We start from the raw sequence: 22,035 nt of genomic DNA on the forward strand, positions 1-22,035 counted from the left end.
TATCAATCTCAAGTTATTAATACTCGCATGGTTCTCTAATGTCTCTACTTTTCTTCTAAGATTTAAATTATCTTTAATTATAGTTTCCTGAAGTTGTTTTACTGAAGCCATGTCTTGCTGAGTCTTTTGAAGTATATTTTTTGAAGAAGTCATGTCCATTTTTAATTTTTCTAGCTCTTCTGAATGGTGAATCAGTTTATTTTCAATTTGTTGGAAATTGGGGCTAATGTCTTCCCAAAATTTGCTACCAGGTCCCAAAGGGCTTCTAAGGTCACCTCAGCAGGCCTATCCCAAAAAGAAACTTGTATTGAAGTGCATAGTCTCTCACCTTCCTTAAGATATCCATGACTCTGTTCCTTCTGGGTAAAACCTCCTCCTGCTGCTGTAATTTCCAGAGTTCTCTTCAGAGATTACCTGAACCGGGATCTCCATTCCCAGGCTCCCTGGTGTTGAATCTGCCTCTGGGGATAGGACCGCCCCTTCATTCGGGGTTTCCTCGCCCTTGGGAGAACTGGCTATCTGTGGTGGAGGAGGCGGTGCTCTAATCTCCGGGCTGAGAGTAGTATCTGGTCCAAGAGAAATCCCGCCGGTCTCGCCCACACCCGGGATCCTCAGCGGGCTAACCTCCGGAGTTGTAGACGCAGCTCCCTGCATCCTCCGGAGCAAGTCCTCAATGTTGCTGCGAATCGGCCCTCCTGAGCGCCGCGAGGCACCAGCAGTGCTCCGGCCTCTCCTTTTTGGCATTGTGTTCAGGTAGGAATGTAGTTAAGCTGGAAACAGCTGTCACCAGCATAAAGTAAAACAGTCGGCAAGCTCGGGTCGGATGCACGTTACCCGATCGCATAGGCAGCGGCCATCTTAGATCACTAATTTTATGTTTTTATTATTGTTTACAGGTATCCCCTTTTTATTGTACATCGCCTAGAAATCGCAATACGCGATTAGTCAAAAATCTTAATAAACTTGAAACTTGTTTAGAGGCTTGGAGAGCAATTTCTCTGCTCACACCCAGATTAAACTTTGACATTAATTAAAACAGAATTACACTGAATTTCTCTTGCACATAAACTCAACCATTAAGACCCCAGGGTCTCTACTTTCCAGGCTCATGAGTTAAGAACAATAAGGGACAATTAGTACATTTTGAATAGGATCAAGATAAACATTATGAAGGCACTGAACGGGAAGGGTTTTATTTAAGTCAGCAAAAATAAACAGTTTATGCAGCATGTCCCATCTAGATACAGAACATTTCCTGTTTACACACAGTCCCTGGAGGGGGAAGCAGGGCAGCACTGTCAGTTCAGGCTCTAGCTTATTTTCCTTTCCTTTAAGAATAGGATCATGCTCATGGAAGTCGCAAGCCCATAACAGTAATTTGTAGAGAGCTGCTGACTTTGCTAAGACTCTGAGGCGGTAAATTAAATCCAGTGGCTTATCTAGTATATTTGACACTGGGGAGCTGACTATTTTTTAACACCCCCTTCTCTAAATAAAAATATTTTTAATAATAATCCATGAGTCACACAACAAGGGTGCACCTAGGAAAAGGCAGCATCTTCAACACTGCAGTGAGCACTTGAACGTCAATACATCCATTGTAAATCTAAACAAGCCAGATTAATACAGATTGATCCTGCACAGTCAGTGCTAACAAAAATCCATGTCCTTTTCATAAACACGGAACACAGATACACCCTCGCCCAGTATGGAATAAGTAATCACGAACTAAAGCTAGAAATAGTAGACAAAAGTTAAATTGAACCACCAAGAAGCTGAACTCTGCATACAATACAATACCACAGAAACAGTGACACGTTTCCTAATACTGTGCAGACAAAGAAGCTGTGGATACAGATGTTCTGAAAATGATTTATTATACACTCATATACAGAAACCATAAAAATGCAACTGTAATTGTCCAACCGGCCCCTACACGGTCCATGTTTCGGTGAACACGTCTTCCTCAGAGGTCTAATGGTTTTCAAATGCACAGATAAAGAATTGGACTGAATACAGTCTAATTGTCCCATTGGACCCCTGAGGAAGGTGTGTTCATCGAAACACGGACCGTGTAGGGTCCAATTGGACTATTACAATTGCATTTTTATGGTTTAATGTATAAGAATGTATAATAAATCATTTTCAGAACATTCGTATCCACAGCTCCTTTGTTTTCATCATTGGATTGATTTTACTGTGGAACATTGGGTTTTCTTTTTTTCTGTTGTTCTAATACTGTGCAAAATATAAAGATAAAAAATTTAAATTTGAAAAAACTGACAAACAATCATCACTTTAAAAATTAACAAACAGAAATAAAAAATGGAAAATAAGAAAATACCATTTTATTGAACTAATCCATTTTTCAATTAGCTTTCAGAGGCCAAAACCTCCTTCTTCAGGTCAGTACAGTACAGTATACTGCTGCTACAGTATCCTATCCTGACCTGAGGGGATTTTGATTTCTGAAGTTTAGTAAAAAAATATATTAAAATTAGTTCAATAAAAGATTACCTTATTTCCATTTTCTAGTTATAAACATTTAACAATACGGCTACAATACTACTTTATTCTAAAACAACAACAAAAACATCTCTTTTCTACCTTTTGTTGTTTCTGCTTTAACCATCTTCTCATCATTGTCTTCTTTCCATCCAGCTTCTCTCCTTTGTACACGATTCATTTCAGCTTCACCCCCTCTCCATTTTTCTATCTCTGTCTCCACCCCCTCCCCTATGCTCTGGCATTTCTCTCTTCTCCTTTCCTTCCCACTCTACGGTCTGGCATCTATGTCTCTTTCTCTTCCCTTCCCCATGCCCTGACATCTCTTTCCCTTCCATCTGTCTCTCTCCCTCCATTCTCTGCCATCTTCCCTCCTTCTTCCATCTGGTCTGGCAACTCCTTCCCTGCCATCCTCCCATGCCTTGGCATCTCTCTCTCTCTCCCCCTCCATGTTCTGACATCTCTTTTCCTTCCTTCCTTTCCTTCCCTCCCATCTTTACCCATGGTCTGGCATCTTTCTTTCATCTCCTCTTCTTTTCCTGGTCTTCCTTCTCCTTCCCTCTCTCCAATCAGGTGCAGCATTTCTCTCTCTCTTCCTCTTTGTCACTCCCCACTCTTGTCAGCAGCAGAGCCTTCACTGCTCACTGCTCTTGCCAGCATCAGATCTTCCTCTCTACAAGGTCTGCCTACTTCCTGTTTCCACTTAGGCAGGACCCGGCCGAGAGGAAAGCCTGACACCAGCAGACCAGCTTATTGTGAATATTGCTGCTGCCGGAAGAAATTCTCGGAGTCGGACCAAGCTCTCGCTTGGAGCACCCTCTTATGGACTGCATCTGGAGCAAACCGCTCCCTTGTTCCCCTTTGGTACACCACTGATTAAATCCATTACCCCTCTCAGACAGTGATCAATATCTGAATCCTGGCTCAGTCCTTCACTGAGAGGCATGGACTGCAGCTTCAAGATCCATAGCACACCACTGCAAGGGAGGCGTGTGGTGTGCAGTTATGTGTCTTAACTGCTTAAGAGTTAGGTGTGAGCGTTTAAACCAGCCATCGAACTAGCTTAAGAGATCGCGTCTAAAGTTAGGTGCATAAATGCAGACTTAGGCTAGTATTCTATTATGGCAATTACATGTATTGCCAATTATAGCATCTTGGAGTCTAACTTTAGAGAATTGCCCCCTACGAGTCATCGAGATGACCAGGATCCCTTCACTCTGCCCCCTCCAAGGGTGTGAACAATCTTAATTTAGCATGCCCTGAAAGCATTGCTGTCCTGTGTGGATGACACTGCTGTACCTTAGCATGGGTCTCTGTATAGCTTGGGGCGTTTCCCCTTCCTGCTGCTGTGGAGGTTTGCGGGTAAGGTGCTTGTAGATGAGTCGTGCCTTCACTCCCATCCACAGTAGAGTGGATAATGAAGAATAATGCAAGATAATACCAACCTGAAATGGAAGTGAATGTAAACATTACATGAATAGCTAACAGTCCTTAAAAAAAAGTGACCCCCCCCTCTGAAGACTTCTGTCCTTTTCGCCAAATGTATTTAGAAATTAAGTGTGGTATAAGTTTGCCACGATTTATTTTGCTCATCAAAAATAAGTGAGGAGAAGAAGGAGAATTTTAAATCTTAGAATACTTAGCCCCGATGTACAAAAAGTTTCCTTGCAAGTCAGAGTGGTTAAAACCAGTCTTACTTGCAAGGATATTCTGCTGCTCATGCTGAAAAGGATTCGCCGTGGCTGCTATTGATTGTTGTAGCAGCCACCGAGAATCTTATGCTAATGCTTTACAAGGAGCTTAATAGTATTACTGTATAATGAGCACTCTATGTAAATTACATAGCAAAAAAAAACAAAACAGTTTAGCAACCAAACTTCAATGGCAGGGTCTGAGCTGTCGGAGCCTTAATTTCCTATCAGTGCCTGAGCACTGATTAGCTCAGGCATTGACAGGAAAATAAGACAGCAGCTCAGACCTGCCATTGAAAAAATGTCTCCAATTTCCCCTTCCTGTCAAGCCTCCATCCACCTGAACCCCAAAGTAAAACCTGGTGGTTTAGTGCCCTCCCCCCCACGATGCCACTCCCCTGATATCCCTATACTTAAAAAAAATCATCAGGAGGGATGCTCACTCCATCCCGCCACAGATTCTCCAGGACCCCCCATGCCGAGCAATCCCCCTACCTTATTAAGATAATAGGCAGGAGAGATGTCCACTCCCTCCTGTCCAGCAGGCCCAGCTCTTCAAATAGGTGAGGGTGTGGGCATCCCTCCTGCAGATGTGAAAAAAAGGTATGGGGGAGTGTTGGGGTTTTAGGGATAGGTTCTCAGCCCGGTGGGGGAACCCTTGAGGCAGGATAGAGTGGTCATCCCTCACGCTGATTTGAAAAAAAAAAGGTAGGGGGTATTGGGTGAGGGTGGGGGTCAGGAGCTCAGGCCTGGCCCAGGGGCTCGGCAGGAAGGCGTGGAGGTTTTTACATTTTTTTCATGAATGTAGCTGTTGAGCATGTGTAACACATACATTACAGATGCGCCCATTAAAAAAAAAAGTCAGTTCAGCTGATCAGGGCAGGGGAATCCCTGTTCAGCTAGACGAGCAGGATTCCCTGAAGGTGCCAATCTGTGACTTTGGGGAGTCCTGCTGGTTAAGCTGATCAGGGATTCCCCTGCCCTGATCAGCTGAACCGGCAGGCAGGGAGATCAGGGGCTGCGTTTTATTTTTGACAGGCAGGCAGGAGGAGGACCTGTGCTAGCAATTTGCTCTTGAGCAAGCACTAGGCACAGTTCCTCCCTCTTTTACCGACGATGCTCCACATGAATAGCATGCTAGTAAAAGAAAAATCGCTCTCGCCACAGTATTTTTTTTTACTGTGGTGTTGGGAGCTTTGTGCATCGTGGCCTTAGTTCTTCTCGTGAATGAGATAAAGAGCAAATCACAAGGGATCTTGGTTGTATTCATTCTAATCATTTTTAGAGACTGTATTCTCTTTGCAGTTGTGGTGTAGATTAAAATCAGTATTATGTGGTGTCGAGATAAACTACTGTCGTTTCAGATAACTAGGCAAATAGGATGCATCTGTCATGGGGTCACACTAAACACTTCTACCGTAATTGGCCTAGGTGTTGTGGGAAGGGGGAGGGGGTTGTGTTTCAGGCTGTCAATACATTTGGTTTAGCATTAGATGAGAAATCATTTATGCTCTGTACAGAAGGCATCACTCCATCAAGTGTTTTCAAAGCCTTGCCCAACTTATTTCCTATCACTGTAGCATCCCTTCTTCTGCCAAAAGAAAGACATTTCTGGGGCTGCTGCAGAAACCATCATGGTAGATCCATTAACCACAGGTGGGGTTTCCTCAGTAAAATTGCCATGGGTCACGTGAATCAATGAGCATGCAAAATTACTGCTGTATTAAAAATTACTGAATTACGTTCAGGGATATTATTTGACAAACACTAGGTCAGAAAGAGTCAAAATCCAAAAGACATATAACTGACCATGTAAATAAGACAAGCATCATAGCTGGGGAGTCAAAAAGATAACTTCTTGCGATTCAGACCACCTGGTCAAGAAGTTCTCTTTTTGACTCCCCAGCTATGATGCGTTTGTTTGCAAGTCACGCAGTTATGCCATTCCAGCACTAGTATCGACTAGGATTCAATCTGAACCAGCTTACATCGGGTCCCCTGAAGCAGGGAACGAAACGGGGCCACGTTGGGACCCCCTCACTCCTGTTTAACAGCTAAGTGGATTTTTTTCATCAAGTATGCAGTGACGTTTGCATGATATTAACAACAAGAACAAACCAGTTATTTTGAACTTTTTAGCCTTTCCAGGTCGTGATCAAAAATTTTTTTATAGAACAACAATGACTGGAAGGTAAACTCTTTACCCAAGGGAGGTTTTGTAGCCTTCCTTTCAGAGTTTCACATCTCTGAGTAATTTTATACAATATTTCTTGATCATCCTTCAAAGGCTTGTCTTATTTACATGGTCAGTTATATGTCTTTTGTATTAAAAATTACGCTAGAAATACTCAGCTCATCGTCAAATGTCACCCTTCCTATCAGTTTCTGGCACTGACAGAAAGGGTGACATTTTTAAAAAGGTGCCAGCAGTCTGCACCAGCCCCGGTATCACTCCCCTTCCACCCAACTGACCTGGCTGCCTCCCCAATTTGGACCTCTCACTCCCCAGTGTGACCAGGGCCGGGACCAGCTCACCAGCCTGCCTCTCTCCCACTCCCCCACCCAGATTGATAGGCCCCCCTCTTCCCTATTTAAAACTATCTCCCTAGTGTCTAGAGTAGGGCTGCCCAAGTCCGATCCTCGAGATCTACTGGCAGGCCAGGTTTTCAGGATTTCCACAATGAATATGCATAAGAGAGAGATTTGCATACCAAGAAGGAAGTGCAGGCAAATCTCTCTCATGCTTATTCATTGTGGATATTCTGAAAACCTGGCCTGTCAGTAGATCTTGAGGACCGGACTTGGGCAGCCCTGGTCTAGAGGCACCCCTCTCTAAAACCATCCCCCAGAATTTAATAAAAAGTCATCCCTGGTGTCTAGTGGCAACTACCCCATTCTAATCCCTTTTCCAAGTACCCTCCCCCCCCACCAGACCCAAGTATCTTTAAAGAGGTAGGAGCAATGCCCATTTGTTCCTGCCTCCAGTGTGTCATCTCCCATGATGCACTGCTCCATACAGTGCATCCTGGGATGTACTGGAAGGGTCCAATATGCCAAATAAGGAAATTTCTCTCTTATATAGCAAACTGGCCCCACATGATGACCTAGATGCAGGAGCGAGTGAGCATCACTCCTGCCTCCTTCTTGGTATCTGAGTACAGGGTATGTGTGGAAAGGGAGTCCAGAGATGGGGTGGTGTTCCCTCTAAGCTGAGCAGGTGTCCTCCAGCTGCATTGCTACCACTAGGGGGTGGAATATTTTCAGTCGCTAAGGACAGGTATGTTCCCTGGAGTCCTGCAGAACTTGCATGTCCCTCACAATTGAAAAATGTGACAGTAAAACAGCACCCTCTATTGGTGAGACTGTGGGTGGAGGACTCCTGCTCAGCTTAGAGGGAACAGTAGGGAGGAAGTGGGGGGGGGGGCAGTCATGCTGGGGAGGGGCTACCACACGGTAGGTTTATGGCAGGGATCTCAAAGTCCCTCCTCGAGGGCCGCAATCCAGTCGGGTTTTCAGGATTTCTCCAATGAATATGCATGAGATCTATGTGCATGCACTGCTTTCAATGCATATTCATTGGGGAAATCCTGAAAACCCGACTGGATTACGGCCCTCAAGGAGGGACTTTGAGATCCCTGGTTTATGGCATTAAACACACACACACACCCATTCTTGCATACTAAAGGGTATCTGATTAACTTTTAGCCTGTATTTTAATATGCTGATGTCTACAGCGGAGTGCAAAAACTTCTTTTAGCATCAAGTAAACTGCTCATTAAGAGTGCACTGTAACCTGCGGTAGCTTTCTGCATGGGCCCTTCTGTGTGGCTTAGGCTAGGGAACACGGTGAACTGCAGCATGTACTTTAGAATTAATCTTTTGGATTTTGGAGAGTATGTGAGCGCAGCTACTTACAACCTGACAGATAACCAAATAGTTGGCGAGAGTGATTCCTCCTGCAAACACAGCAGATGTCATTGCAATGTGGAAACAGAGGTTAAGCAGCATGTGCCAGCCCTTCCGCGAGATATGGATGACGCTGAAAGGAAAGAACAATTTATACTGATCAGCCTCTTGAAAAGCATTAGCAAAAGGCTGGAGACCCAGGTTCCTTCCATCACAGACAAAGAAAAAAAGTACTTAGGAGCAAGGACTATTGCTTGAATACAATGTGATAGTGACTGAAAATATAGGATTTCAGAACAGTATGGCAGGAAGATTAATTTTATAAAGAACAGATGGGAAATTCAAGCCACCATGCAGTTTTTGCATCAATTAAAACATTAAGGGCCAAATTCTATTCTATAAATTGCGTCTTGATTGTAGGCGATGGTAACCGTCCCACTGCTGTCTAACCAGTCAATCGGGATGCACATTTCTTAAAAAAACACTCCGAGGCAGGCCACCTACATTGTAGGTGTGTGTCGAGGTTGAGGGAGATGCATAGGGATGCATAAGCTCATCCAAGGCTGGGCGTAGGTGTGGTTTTCCCGGAAGTGGCCTTGGGCGAACTTATGCATCCCAAAGCATCTTCCTAGGGCTGCGATAGGTGTCTGAAATGTAGGCCAACAAAAAGCTGGTTTACATTTCAAATACTCGCGGCCGCTATGCTGATCGCAGCAAAGAAATCTCACTGCCGCGATCAGCTGAGCAGCTGTGGTTGGGAACTCGCTCCCCCCACGCAAAGTTGACTGGCAGGAGGGATGCCCACTCCCTCCTGCCACTGACCCCATCGATCCCCTGAACCCCTGACACTCCCGACATCCCCATCCAATTGGCAAAGTGGGATGCCCACTCCCTCCTGCCACCGGCCCCGTCGATCTCACAAACCCGACACTCCCCAATACACACCTGACATTCTCCGACATTTCCCAACACCCACCGATACTCCCTCACACCCCAACATCCCTCCTGATACCTCTCAAACCCCCTCCTATACCTTTAGGAGATAGCTGGCAAGAGGGATGCCCACTCCCTCCTCCCTCCTGCCGGCAGGCCTACCTCTTCCAAAATGGTAGGCCTTCCCCTTCCCGGTGCATTCTGGGATGCACCGGGAAGGGGCCTAAGGATCCGATTGGCCCAGGCGCCTAAGGACCCTCCCACCTATGGGAGGGGCCTTTGGTATCTGGCCAATCAGAATCTTAGGCCACTCCCAGTGCATTTCGGAATACACTGGGAAGGAGGCCTAAGACTCCAGTTGGCCCAGGTGCCTTAGGCACCTAAACCAATACGTCATAGGCCCCTCCTCAGTGCATCCCTGAATGTACCGGTAAGGAGAAGGCCCATCATTTTGGAAGAGGCAAGCCTTTCGGCCAGGGGGAGTGGACATCCCTCTTGCTAGCCATCTCCTAAACGTATGGAAGGAGGTTCGAGAGGTGTCAGGGGGGATGTTGGGGTGTGAGGGTCGACTGTGTTGGAATGTCAGGTGAGTGTCAGAAAGGTGTTGAGGAGTGTCCAGGAATGTCAGATGGGTGTTGGGGAATGTAGGGTGAGTGTGACTTGAGTGCCGGTTAGAGAATCAGACTGGTTAGGAGGGGTTGGGCGTCTGTCCCTTAGGATAGATGTGATTCTATATAGGATGCTGGTGGTGATTCTCAGCCATTTCTTGGGTGGCTGTAGAAACAGGTATCCTTTACAGAATTTCCCCCTGAGTGCATCTAGACTCTGGGCTGCTTTCTGCCTTTCTCTGATTTGTTTGGTCTCTGATGCCAAGTGTCCTTCGGGCATCCAGAATCCCTAATGGAAATCCAGGCATACTATATATATCCACCACATTGGATTTCTACTGGAGATATTTATATCAATTTCTATGTTATAATGGAACCTAGAAGTACAATTCCAAAATATTATACAGGGCCTGCATCCTACATCAGCTGAACCATGTATTGGAATAAATTGCTACATACACATTATGGAATGCATGGGAAGCGATCCAGATATTTGATATAATTGTTGCAATCTTTACTACTGGCAGCACATATCTCACGATATGTCAGTGTTCACTATCCTAAATGATCAATTTATAGGTGCAGTTCTTAACCGCACAATTATCTTGTTCTGAAATTACTAATTCCCTGTTGCAGCGCAGGAAGTACCAATACTAGAATGGCATCAGAGTGCCCTGATCCCATTATAAAATACTTGCACAAACCTCCAATGGCATGCCCAAACGAATGCATGCCCACTTATGCCAAGCCAATAACAGTTGTAAGTGGGTATGCCCAGATGCCCCAATGAATATCCACAACTCATGTTTGTATATCAAAAGGAGGAAATATTTTTTCACTCAGAGAATAGTTAAGCTCTGGAACGCGTTGCCAGAAGTTGTGGTAAGAGCGGATAGAGTAGCTGGTTTTAAGAAAGGTTTGGACAAGTTCCTGGAGGAAAATTCCATAGTCTGTTATTGAGAAAGACATGGGAGAAGCCACTGCTTGCCCTGGATCGGTAGCATGGAATGTTGCTATTCCTTGGGGATTCTGCATGGAATGTTGCTATTCTTTAGAGTTCCGGAATCTTGTTTACTCTTTGAGATTCTGGAATGTTTCTACTCCTTGGGTTTTGGCCAGATACTAAGGACCTGGATTGGCTACCATGAGAACGGGCTACTAGGCTTGATGGACCATTGGTCTGACCCAGAAAGGTTATTCTTATGTTGTAATTCTATAAATGAAGCAGGTGGATTGTTGACATGCCCCCTTCTCAACTGCACTTATGTGCAACTTACAAAATACAGTGGTACCTCGGTTTATGAGTGCACCGGTTTGCGAGTGTTTTGCAAGACAAGCAAAACATTCACAAAATTGGTGCCTCGGAAACCGGTTTTCAGGTTAAAGATAATAAACGCACCCCTTATTATCGGGGAGAGGTTGAGCCCATCCAAGCTTTCAGAAAAACTAGAACTCCCTGTGTTCTGTCATTTGGCTCTTCCTGTGTTCTCACCTGTGGTTGACGATGTAAATGATAATGGTGGCAAAGAGACAAAGGAGCAGCACAGCTGTGCAGGTGTAAATAATCGGATGGAGCACCTCTGCCACATTCTGGGACTGCTTGGGGAAGTTATTCAGTTCCTGTTGTTTAAGAAGAGAAAAAAAAACCAAAAGGAATTGACCCCAAAATATCCACAAAGAAGAAAATCCAGAGAAAACCAAAAAAACTCTGTGGAGTGACAATGTTCCTAAATGGACTTTATTTGAAAGTATCAAAGTTCCAAAGGTACACTAAAATCATCCACATAAAATAATTCCATCCACATAAAATCATCCACATAAGAGCCTTAAAGGACCTAGTCCACTAGGGATACAGGATCCAACACGGTCCGCGTTTTGACAAAAAGTCTTCTTCAGGGTCCCTGGGGGTCCTATAAAGGTGAGTACGTGGGAAACAATTGTGTGGTGAGCCAGAAGTGAGACATTGCTCACCACACAATTGTTTCCCACGTACTCACCTTTATAGGACCCCCAGGGACTCCTGAAGAAGACTTTTTGTCGAAACGCGGACCGTGTTGGGTCCTGTATCCCTAGCGGACTAGGTCCTCTAAGGCTCTTATGTGGATGATTTACTTTTATGTGGATGGAATTATTTTATGTGGATGATTTTAGTGTACCTTTGGAACTTTGATACTTTCAAATAAAGTCCATTTAGGAACATCGTCACTCCACAAAGTTTTTTTGGTTTTCTCTGTTTAAGAAGAGAGAGCAAAAAGTGAAAAAAAAATATGGTTCTGTCTTCCCTGCAGCTCTCATGCTGGAAAAATCTTCAGTGCTCCAAGCTGTCCCAAGCAGGGATGGTTGCCAAGTTTACATTAGGTGAACATCTACTCAATTTATTACCCATTTGGAAAACCTAGTTCCATCAGTAATGCAATCTGAGAAGCTGTTCTCGAAAATCAGCTTAATCATTCTGTATTATATCTAGCTTTGGGAAATGCTTTTTTTCAAAGATCTATATACAACTAATCCTACTTTTCCTCCAGCCTGATAATTTTTTTTTTCCATTTGACCCTGAATTTTTTGAAATCTTTTGAACTTGCAAGAACACTTCTTTGCTAGGCTATAAAAATTATGTCTACGATTCCCTTTTTGCATATGCTTGCCTAATCTCTACGCTCAAATATCTCAAACTAATTGAAAAAATAAAAGTATCACACCTTATGGACAACAGTGATATGCAGAAAAGAGACAAACTTAGCACATTTGCTACCCATGTGGCTTATATGTCATGATTCCAGTAGACAAGCCTCACTCTATATTGTTCAGAGCAAGGCTGGGGATATATCAATTAACTTTAGCAGAGATATGTTTGCATTTAAGGATGCCAACTGGATCCAGATTTGCCTGACTGGGTTGATCCAGTCCTGGGTTTACCCCACGGCACACAAGGACTTGTACTTCTGATTTCCCCCTTGCGTTCCCTAGAAAAAGGAAGACTACAAGTTCCATTATGCACTGGTGTAAACAAACCCAGTACTGGATCAACCCTGTCAGCTGAATCTGGATTGAGTTGGCAACCTGGATCCATTAATAAACAGGATACTGGGCTTGATGGACCTTCAGTCTGTCCCAGTATGGCAATTCTTATGTTTTTATTAAACTTATTCACTGTACATTACATTGCTGGAAGTGTTGCAGAGTTGGAGATGGTATAGAGCAATGGTTCCCAACCCTGACCTGGAGGACCACCAGCCCAGTGGCGTAGCAAGGGTGAGAGGCGCCTGGGGCAGTGGCACCCCTCCCCCACCCTCTTCTCCACCTCCCCATCCGCTCTTTCTCCACCCCCACGTATGTGTCCCTTCCCTTCCCCCCCTCCCGTACCTATTTAATGTTCCCAGTGCGAGAAGCAACCCCAACCTGCTACTTGCGCTAGAGTCGCTTCCTAGGTGCGGGTCGAGAAAGTGACGTCAGAGGAAGAGCCGACACTAACGTAAGCAGCAGGTTGGGGTTGCTACTCGCACTGCGAACATTAAAGAGGTATGGGGGAAGGGAAATGGCGTGGGCATGGTAGTGGGGGTGGGGTGGGGAAGGAATGGGGGCAGAGAGGAGGACTGGTGCTCGCACCCCCACCAAGCCAGCACCTGGGATGGACCACCCTCCCCTGCCACCTTTACTATGCCACTGCACCAGACAGTCAGGTTTTCGGGATAGCCCTAATGAATATGCTTTGAGCAGATCTGCATGCCTGTCACCTATATTGTACGCAAATCTCTCTTATGCATATTCAGTAGAACTATTCCGAAAATCTGACTAGCTGGTGGTCCACAGGGACAGGGTTGGGAACCACTAGTATAGAGTAACAGGACTTATCAATTTAATGGCTCTTTATTTTCTAAACTTTTTTGATCAAGTTAAGGCAGCCATATTTGTTGAGGAAACTGTTAATAAGAATGGGGGCATCTGCACGCTATAAATATTTAAGAGAATTATTACAGAACATTAGCTAATTTCAGGTCATTCCAGTACAAGAACCATTTATTTTATGTCAAATCAGACAGAAGAGGTTAAAAGTTGAAAAGAGATGTCATTCGTGGTTGACTGATGTTCTTACCATCAGAACAGCAAAGTTGTTGAGGTGCTTGCAATAGATAGTGGTAACATTGGGCTCTGCATAAGCAAACTGGCACCCCTCTGAGCTCCATCCTCCATAGCCCCCCAATATATCAAAGTTCCAGTAGGCGGCAATGGGATCCGTTCCATCCTCAAAGTGTCTGAATGAGACCAGGACAGGGTCTGTGATGTTACCGATACCACATCCTCCTAAGAGTAACAATACGGATAGTCATTGGTCACACCTCTAACATGCTTACATTCTTCCTCAGCCTTAGCATTTTGATCAGATATCACAAAGTCCTACCTCTAAATTGCCTTTACTACAACATACATCCCACAGGAAGCAATGCATGTGGTCATTCCACCAGCAATTGCACTGGCTGAATGAGCACAAGAACAGCAGAAGCAGCCCAGCACCGATAGAGAAAGAGAGAGTGTGTGCATGTATTGTGTATGTAGGGAGGGGAGTAGGGTGAATGCATGTGCATGTAATTGAAATGAAACAGAGTACATGGGTCTATATGTTTCTCTGTCTCTAGTGGGGACATTCTCACATTAATAGTGCTTCCCTTTGAAAATTTCAGCTGAAGTGGAGAAGTCCACTGGTATAAATGTACCCTGTGCACATTCTAAGTGAGGGGAAGTTTTTGGTCCAGGGAATTTACCCAATTAGCTATTAAGTTATCTGGACAAATTCCTTCAAAAGCTATCCCATCTTTTTGACACTTAATCACCTGTTTCCCTCTTTCTTAATTTCCACTTTCTCTCCTACTTCTTCTTTCTCCCCCCCCCCCCCCGCCTTGCCTATCCTCTTCCCTCTTCTCTCCCCCTCTCCTCCCGTTCCTCTCCCTCCTCTCTTTAAGTAGCCTTGAGCCTGTATAGGTATGAGCGACTCACAAATAGAAGATTAGATTAGATCCTAAGACTGCCTCCACTCTGTCTGTAACCTTTCAGAAACCCCCAAAGTTAAATATATTATTTGATTCTTCCATTTGTGAATTTGTAACTTTATACCTCAGACTCATTGCCCTTAAATCTACTCTTTGTGGCAGTCCACCTTTGGCATCTCTGGCTTGTCCTAAAGGCAATAGAGAGAAAAAAATGATCTTCCCAACTATCCTGGTTCTTAGCCCATAACTGCACAGTTGCCAAGTTACCCAGTTCCAGCAGGAAGACATTTTGGCTAGTCTGGTTGTTGAATCTACATCTCAGTTCAGTGTGATATTTATAGTCCACGATTCTGCCTATTGAAATCAGCACTTCAGGTCCCATAATGCACCAGAACAAAGTTGTCAGAAAGCCAGGCCTAGCCAAAAATCTCCTTCTTGGAACTGGGTAACTTGGCATCTCTCCAGCTCTAACCATCAAGCCACTATTCAAAACATATGCTTGCCTAATCTCCATGCTCACTACAAACTATTACTGCTTCCACTCCCACAGCTAGGCTCTGAAATTTTCCTTGCTACTTCTGAGGAGTTGAAATGTATTTGTTTGGGGGGAATGGGGGTGGGATATGAGGTCGTTGGGGAGGACGGGATGGAGAGATAGATAGATAGATAGATACTTATTTTTTTTAAACTGGATTTTCTTACTATTTTGGTTTCCACAAATATGAGAACATAGGACTGGGATACATGGAACAGTTATACATAAAAATTTTAAATTTAGCTGAACCCTGGCTGACATCTCAAGAAGAGCCATGACTAAAACAGACAGATCCATTCATGACTAATGCTAAATGCAATTAACCATAGACACTCAATGAGAAAATAAAGCACAGATTGTCCTCTTGGCTTCTGGTGACCTGACCTTTGGTCTCATGGCTTATGATGTCATCAAAACTATGAAAATCAATCAGTCTTATATGTGACTGGCTTGAAGTCAATGCTTGGTATTATTTCAAGAATAAAGGATAGAAAGAATTGATTCAGTGGGACCAGGCAATTTAAGGAGCTCTACAAACTGAATCGTATTTTGGTGTCACTGTCGAGAAGCATTAAATAATGACAAATTTCAGAGCAGCGTGAAAGGAAGATTACATTTATAAAAAACTGATGGGAAGTTCAAGCCACAGTGAAATTGTTGCATCAATGAAAATAGAAGCGCATCTAGACTCTAGACTGGCTTCTTCCTTTCTCTGATTTGCTTGGTGTCTGATGCCAAGTGTCCTTCAGGCATTCAGAATCCCTAATGGAAATCCAGGCATGCTATATATCCACCGCATTGAATTTCTACAGGAGATATTTATATAAGTTATAATGGAAGTACAGTCCCAAAATATCGTATAGAGCCTGCATTCTACATCAGCTGAACCATGTATTGGAATAAATAACTTTTTACATATAATGGAAAGGGTAGGAAGCGATCCAGATACTTGGTATAATTATTGGAATCTTTAACTACTGGCAACACATGTCTCTTGATATGCGAGCTTTTCCCTAACCTAAATTATCAATTTGTAGGTGCCTTTATCCAAAGCATGTACATGGCAAATGAACTATAGTTTTGCTTACTTGTTCCAGCATAGATCACTGGTGTGGAGACACTTCTTCGCTTGCCATCATCTGCAAGCCCTGACGAGTTCCCTGTGCTGAGAAAGAGTTTGCCATTCCTGAACACCAAGAACTGGAGCTTGCAATGCAGTGGTAGAGACAAGGAGGTCGACATGGCGAAGAGACTGGGAGGCAGCTGGATGGAGGCCAATGCAATGCTTTTCTAATGGGAGATGACAGGATCAGAAATAAAAATGACTAATCCTCAGTGGCCTCCAGCGAATCTTGGACACTGAGAAGCAAACTATACAGCAACATTACATAATGAATATCTAATTGGTTTATTCATTTTTCCTCTTTCCCCAGCTTCTTCTCGAGCCGGGGATTCTAGGTTGCTATATTTCCCTTTGTTTTCCAGAATGGCATACATCTTTGCAACTTAGTTTTCATTTTCAAGCGGTTTGTTACCTATTGAACTTAGGACCATGCCTACTTATTTATCCTTTTGGGAAAAATGTAAAGACTTATCTATTTGAGAAATCGTATTCTTAAAATTTATGGTCCTTCATATTATACATTTTGATAGATGTTCATTATGGTTGTTCTATATTTTTCCTATAAAACCGCTTTGAATCTAAAATTTGGGATTTGGCAGACTACAAGTCGCATATCATATCATATGTGCCCCAAAGCCAAGTGTGGTAAGAGTCTATCTGGGCACTCAGATTCCATTACAGAATACTAGGTATAACCCAGCATTGGTGTGCCTATATGTATGCAACTGCAGTCACACCTTCCTTAATGATGAAGGAACTATAAGCCCCTAAGGGGGGGGTAAAGGCATGCTCAACTTGCATAAGTCCTGTAAACCTATGGCACTACCTTAAATATATCTTTCAAGTCCACTCAAATATATATCAATTTCATCAATAGGACCTGTATATATGAAAAATTCACCTTATTTTATAAAGGAAGCCTCAGCCCCACCACTCCACCGCTGTGTTAATTCATGCCTGCGGGAAGAATTACGTGGCACTTCATCATTGGCTACCCATATATATTATTTATGCTTTAGTGTTATATCACACTAAAGCATAAATAATATATATGGGCAGCCAATGATGAAGTGCCACGTAATTCTTCCCGCAGGCATGAATTAACACAGCGGTGGAGTGGTGGGGCTGAGGCTTCCTTTATAAAATAAGGTGAATTTTTCATATATACAGGTCCTATTGATCAACTTGCATAAGTGGCAGCCCTCTCCCATGCTCCACCCTTGTAAACAACCCTTTGCATTTTCACACTTTGGGCACATTTTCAAAAAAGATAGATGCCCAAAAGACATTATAAACCAGCACTTGGATGTCTTACTAGTCAGTTCCTGAACTACTCCCCTTCTCATTACACTGCTTCTGCAATGGCAAAGTCGGCGGTGTATTTACAGCCACCCACTGCAGGACTCCCCAAGCACACTTAGTTTTTGCCCTGGCGCCGGCAACCGGAGACATGCCCCCGCCTTCTGCATCAAAGAAGCAGTACAAGGAGGAGGGGAGCAGCTCAGGAACTGCCAGCCATTTAAAGGGGCACTATAGTTCTGGAGGGGGCCCCAGCCCAAAATGTGTGTGGGGGCGAGGGGGGGCAGGCACTCCTGCGGCTATGCCACTAGAATAAACTCTCTCATAATTCACAGGTCTCTTTGGTGCCCCACAAACACAGAAGTGACAAGAGTTAACCTCAAATTTTGATATTTTAAAATCACCTTGCTCTATAATAGCAAGATTTAAGGGTAAGGGAAAGGGGACTTGTATACTGCCTGTTTGTTGTTTTGGCATTTCAAAGCTGACATTCAAAGCGGTGGGCACTGGAGGATTAAGTGACTTGCCCAGGGTCACAGGGAGCAGCACCAGGATTTGATCTCACAACCTCTGGGTGCAGAGGCGGCAGCTCAACCAGTGAGCCACAGCTTTCCTCCATGACATGGCTCCAAATTCACTACTAGCATAAGTTGGTATTTATGCGCCAACCTTTAGGCGCACCCACTTCTGCCATGTCAACAGCAGGCATAAATGCACGCACCTAAATGTGGCAATACTATTCAGTAAGTTACATACGCATATGTGGGATCCACCCGTGCTCTGACCAAACCCTACCCACGTGTCCACCCTCTTACTTTGGCACCACTGTGCGAATTGCCTGCCTATATTATAGAATACCATTCAGCATGCAGCCGGCGCTTACACATTCAAATTGGCGCCTAATTTTAGGTGACCTGTCACAGCGCGAGGATGATAATGTAAAGAATAGAATCTACATTTTTAATACAGGAAATGCAATTTGTGTTTAGCTGACCAGATCTCTTTACTTACCTTGATGTGAAAGTTGGCCAGAGAGACATTGGACCTGCCTGTGGTACACCTGAATTTCAGCAGCTGGTCTGAGGGCTGATTAGCTTCCTGCTCCTGCCTGTTCCCACCCTGTGTTTGTGGCCAGCTGCCATCTCTCCTCTGGAAAGCAGTGCAGCTCAGACCAGTATAGCTGTCCGGTTTAATCAGATAGGCTTCCAGGGCAATGTTTCTGGAGTTCTTGTAAGGAAACAGTGAGAAACAATGAACATCAAGCTGTTGCACTCTGTTAGGACATGTTCCTGCTCTGAAATGTGTAATAGAGAATGACATGGGGGACAAATTTTTCCCTGTCCCCATGGGAACTCATTTTCCCATCCCGTCCCAGCAAGTTCTTTTCCTATCCCTGCCCCATTCCTGCAAACTCTGTCCTCATCTACACAAGCCTCAAACACTTTAAAATCATAAGTAGCAACATTCTAGAGCTCAGACTGTGATGTCATAATGCCTCATTCCACCAATGCCTAAGCTCTGTCCTCATCTGAACAAGCCTCAAACACTTTAAAATCATAAGTAGCAACATTCTAGAGCTCAGACTGTGATGTCATAATGCCTCATTCCACAAATGCCTAATCCACACAAGCCTCAAACACTTTAAAATCATAAGTGTTCAAGGCTTGTACAGTTAAGGCAGAGCTTAAAGGAATGGGGCAGGGTCAGGGACAGTGACAAAACCCAGGACGCGATACGGAAATTAAGTTCCTGCAGGGATGGGGAAAAATTTTGTCCCCCGTGTCATTCTCTACACTGCACCATTCTAGAAATCAAAATGTAGTAAAAGTGTGCCGTAAAGGACAATCAAGCCATTGTGACATCATTGATGAAGTTGACTCTTAGGCATTGGTGAAATAAGGCATTATGATGTCACAATACCAACTCTGGTTATCAGAGGCTGAAACTTTTCACACAATTTATTTATTCAATTTTCTATACTGTTCTCCCAAGTAGAGAATGACATGGGGACAAATTTCTCATCGTCCCCGCAGGAACTCATTTTCCCATCCCATCCCCGCAAGTCCTTTCCCTGTCCCTGCCCCATTCCTGCAAGCTCCATCCTCATCTGCACAAGCTTCAAACACTTTAAAATCATAAGTGTTCAAGGCTTGTACGATTAAGGCAGAGCTTAAAGGAATGGAGCAGGGACAGCGACAAAACTCACAGGGACCGGACGGGGAAATTGAGTTCCTGTAGGGACAGGGACAAATTTGTCCCCGTGTCATTCTCTAATGTGTAACTGAAATACTGCTGTTTGGTTAACAAACAGCAGAGCAGGTACTGTTGTAAAAATGTAATTAGGGGTATATCCTACCACAGACAGGTCCTGGGAGTTGCTGCTGAGCCTCAAGCCTGCAATTTTCTCCACAGACTGAATGATGCTGGTACAAGCTTTATTTTCAATCTGTGCCATCCAGAGAATGTGCTCATCCACTTGCATCATGTTACTAGCCATTTCTATAATCACTGTACCTAGCTGCAAACGGCAAAAGCAGAGAGGCAGAAGAGGTTCAGTTATTTTTGAGTGATTTATATAACCTGATACTGTTGTGTTGGTAACGATTTACCAAAATTTTCTATCCATATGGAACTAGATAATACTCTTGGTATGACAGACTCTACATTTTTAATGACCATGGCCTAAATATCATGAGCGAGGAGAGGTACGGATGTATCAATCTTCAACGGTATGATGATCACGCTAAATTAATGAAAAAAGCATGGAGAAGGTCAAAATACACTACATAAATAAACAAAAAGAACAAAACAAGCACCAAGACTATTCTTCATTCAGCTAACCCAGGGGTAGGCAATTCCGGTCCTTGAGAGCCGGAGCCAGATCAGGTTTTCAGGATATCCACAATAAATATGCATGAGATAGATTTGCATCTCAAGGAGGCAGTGCATGCAAATCCATCTCATACATATTCATGGTGGAGATCCTGAAAACCTGACCTGGCTCCGGCTCTCGAGGACCAGAATTGCCCACCCCTGAGCTAACCCGACATGGGCTGTGTTTCAGCGCACAGATCCTGCATCAGGAGTTTATACAAAAAAATAAAAATTGTACATAAATAATGAATAAAACTTTTTAAGGGTATTGGCCATATATCTTCTTCCAACCAATATGCATTCCATATATTTTTCATAGATATATACATTAGTCTGTAATTTCATCTTTGCTGTAATCTTCAATTCATGCTTCTTTATTTATTTTAACAACAACATGTTCTTGACGCAGGCGTTTATTCAACCAATAATGGTTTGGCAATAAAAATCCGCATATGCATAAATTGAAAAGGACCCAATACGGTCCGTGTTTCGACAGATGCACCTTCCGCAGGGGTCCTTAATGGTACTTTGAGATTAAACAAAGCTAATGTGAATGAGAAATCAGCAGAAAACCTATACAGAGGTCTCCAGGTCGTCTGAGTACCACTTCCTCCTCCCTTCAATAATTCAGCGCAGCCGCACTTGCTCTTAGCCCAGGAAGGCGTGTCTAAACACAAACCGTGTTGGATCCTCTTCAATTTATGCATATGTGGATTTTTATTGCAAACCATTATTGATTGAATAAACGCCTGCATCAAGAACATCTTCTCCATAGTTCCGGCTGTTGTTGTTGGACTCCAATTCGATGTGGAACTGTTGGGTTTTCTTTTTCTTGTTTCTGATTATTTATTTCACCAGACGGTAAGGAAGAATTTTCACATTTCTTTAGTTTTCTGGTACACTTTATTATTATCTTCACATTCACTCAATCAAATTAGTCCCATATTCACTTTCCTGTCACTTTATTGTGGATAAGATCATCCAGCTTAATATGTGTATTTTTCTTTTTCTTTTTTTTTTTGTGGGAAAACTTTTCTTTTTTTTTTTTATATTCTTTATTCATTTTCAAAATTACATTAAGTGTAAAATATATTCATTCACAGTAACAATAAATATATCACTTATAAACAATCATTGGTACATTATATAAATTTTTATCCCTTCCCCTTTCCCATCCCTCCCATCCATATCTTCCATTATTATAATATATGTAATAATAAAAATACCCCCTCCCTATATCCTGAACTGATAATTAAAAGGGAAATAATTTTACTTAATCCTTACAATATTTTGTTAATGGTTTCCACACATCCTGAAATTTCTTAAAATATCCCCTTTGTAAAGCAATAAATCTTTCCATTTTATAGATATGGCATAAAGAATTCCACCAAAAGTTATAATTTAATCTCCTCCAATCCTTCCAATTATATGTAATTTGCTGAATGGCAACCCCAGTCATTATAGATTTGGTCTTGGAGGATGAAATGTACGGTGTCTGCATCTATGAGACTTTAACCTACCCTCTCTAACTGCATTCCATATGTATTTTTCATACAGTTCTTCACTGTCAGTTTAA

General features: G+C 43.3%; 1 protein-coding gene across 1 annotated transcript in view; it reads right to left on the reverse strand.

The window, feature by feature from the left end:
• Positions 1-22,035, reverse strand: part of ADGRA2 (adhesion G protein-coupled receptor A2) — a 280,253-nt gene that overhangs the window by 13,338 nt on the left and 244,880 nt on the right. Inside the window, exons 11-17 of the mRNA XM_033948774.1 lie at positions 19,942-20,103; positions 18,597-18,812; positions 16,252-16,453; positions 13,737-13,945; positions 11,136-11,263; positions 8,112-8,235; positions 3,805-3,950 (exon numbers count right to left, since the gene is read on the reverse strand). Of these exons, the coding sequence (XP_033804665.1) occupies positions 3,805-3,950; positions 8,112-8,235; positions 11,136-11,263; positions 13,737-13,945; positions 16,252-16,453; positions 18,597-18,812; positions 19,942-20,103 (1,187 nt within the window). The remainder of the gene's footprint in view (positions 1-3,804; positions 3,951-8,111; positions 8,236-11,135; positions 11,264-13,736; positions 13,946-16,251; positions 16,454-18,596; positions 18,813-19,941; positions 20,104-22,035) is intronic.

The sequence above is a fragment of the Geotrypetes seraphini genome, chromosome 6 (assembly GCF_902459505.1).
Source record: "Geotrypetes seraphini chromosome 6, aGeoSer1.1, whole genome shotgun sequence".
Classification (NCBI taxonomy): domain Eukaryota; kingdom Metazoa; phylum Chordata; class Amphibia; order Gymnophiona; family Dermophiidae; genus Geotrypetes; species Geotrypetes seraphini.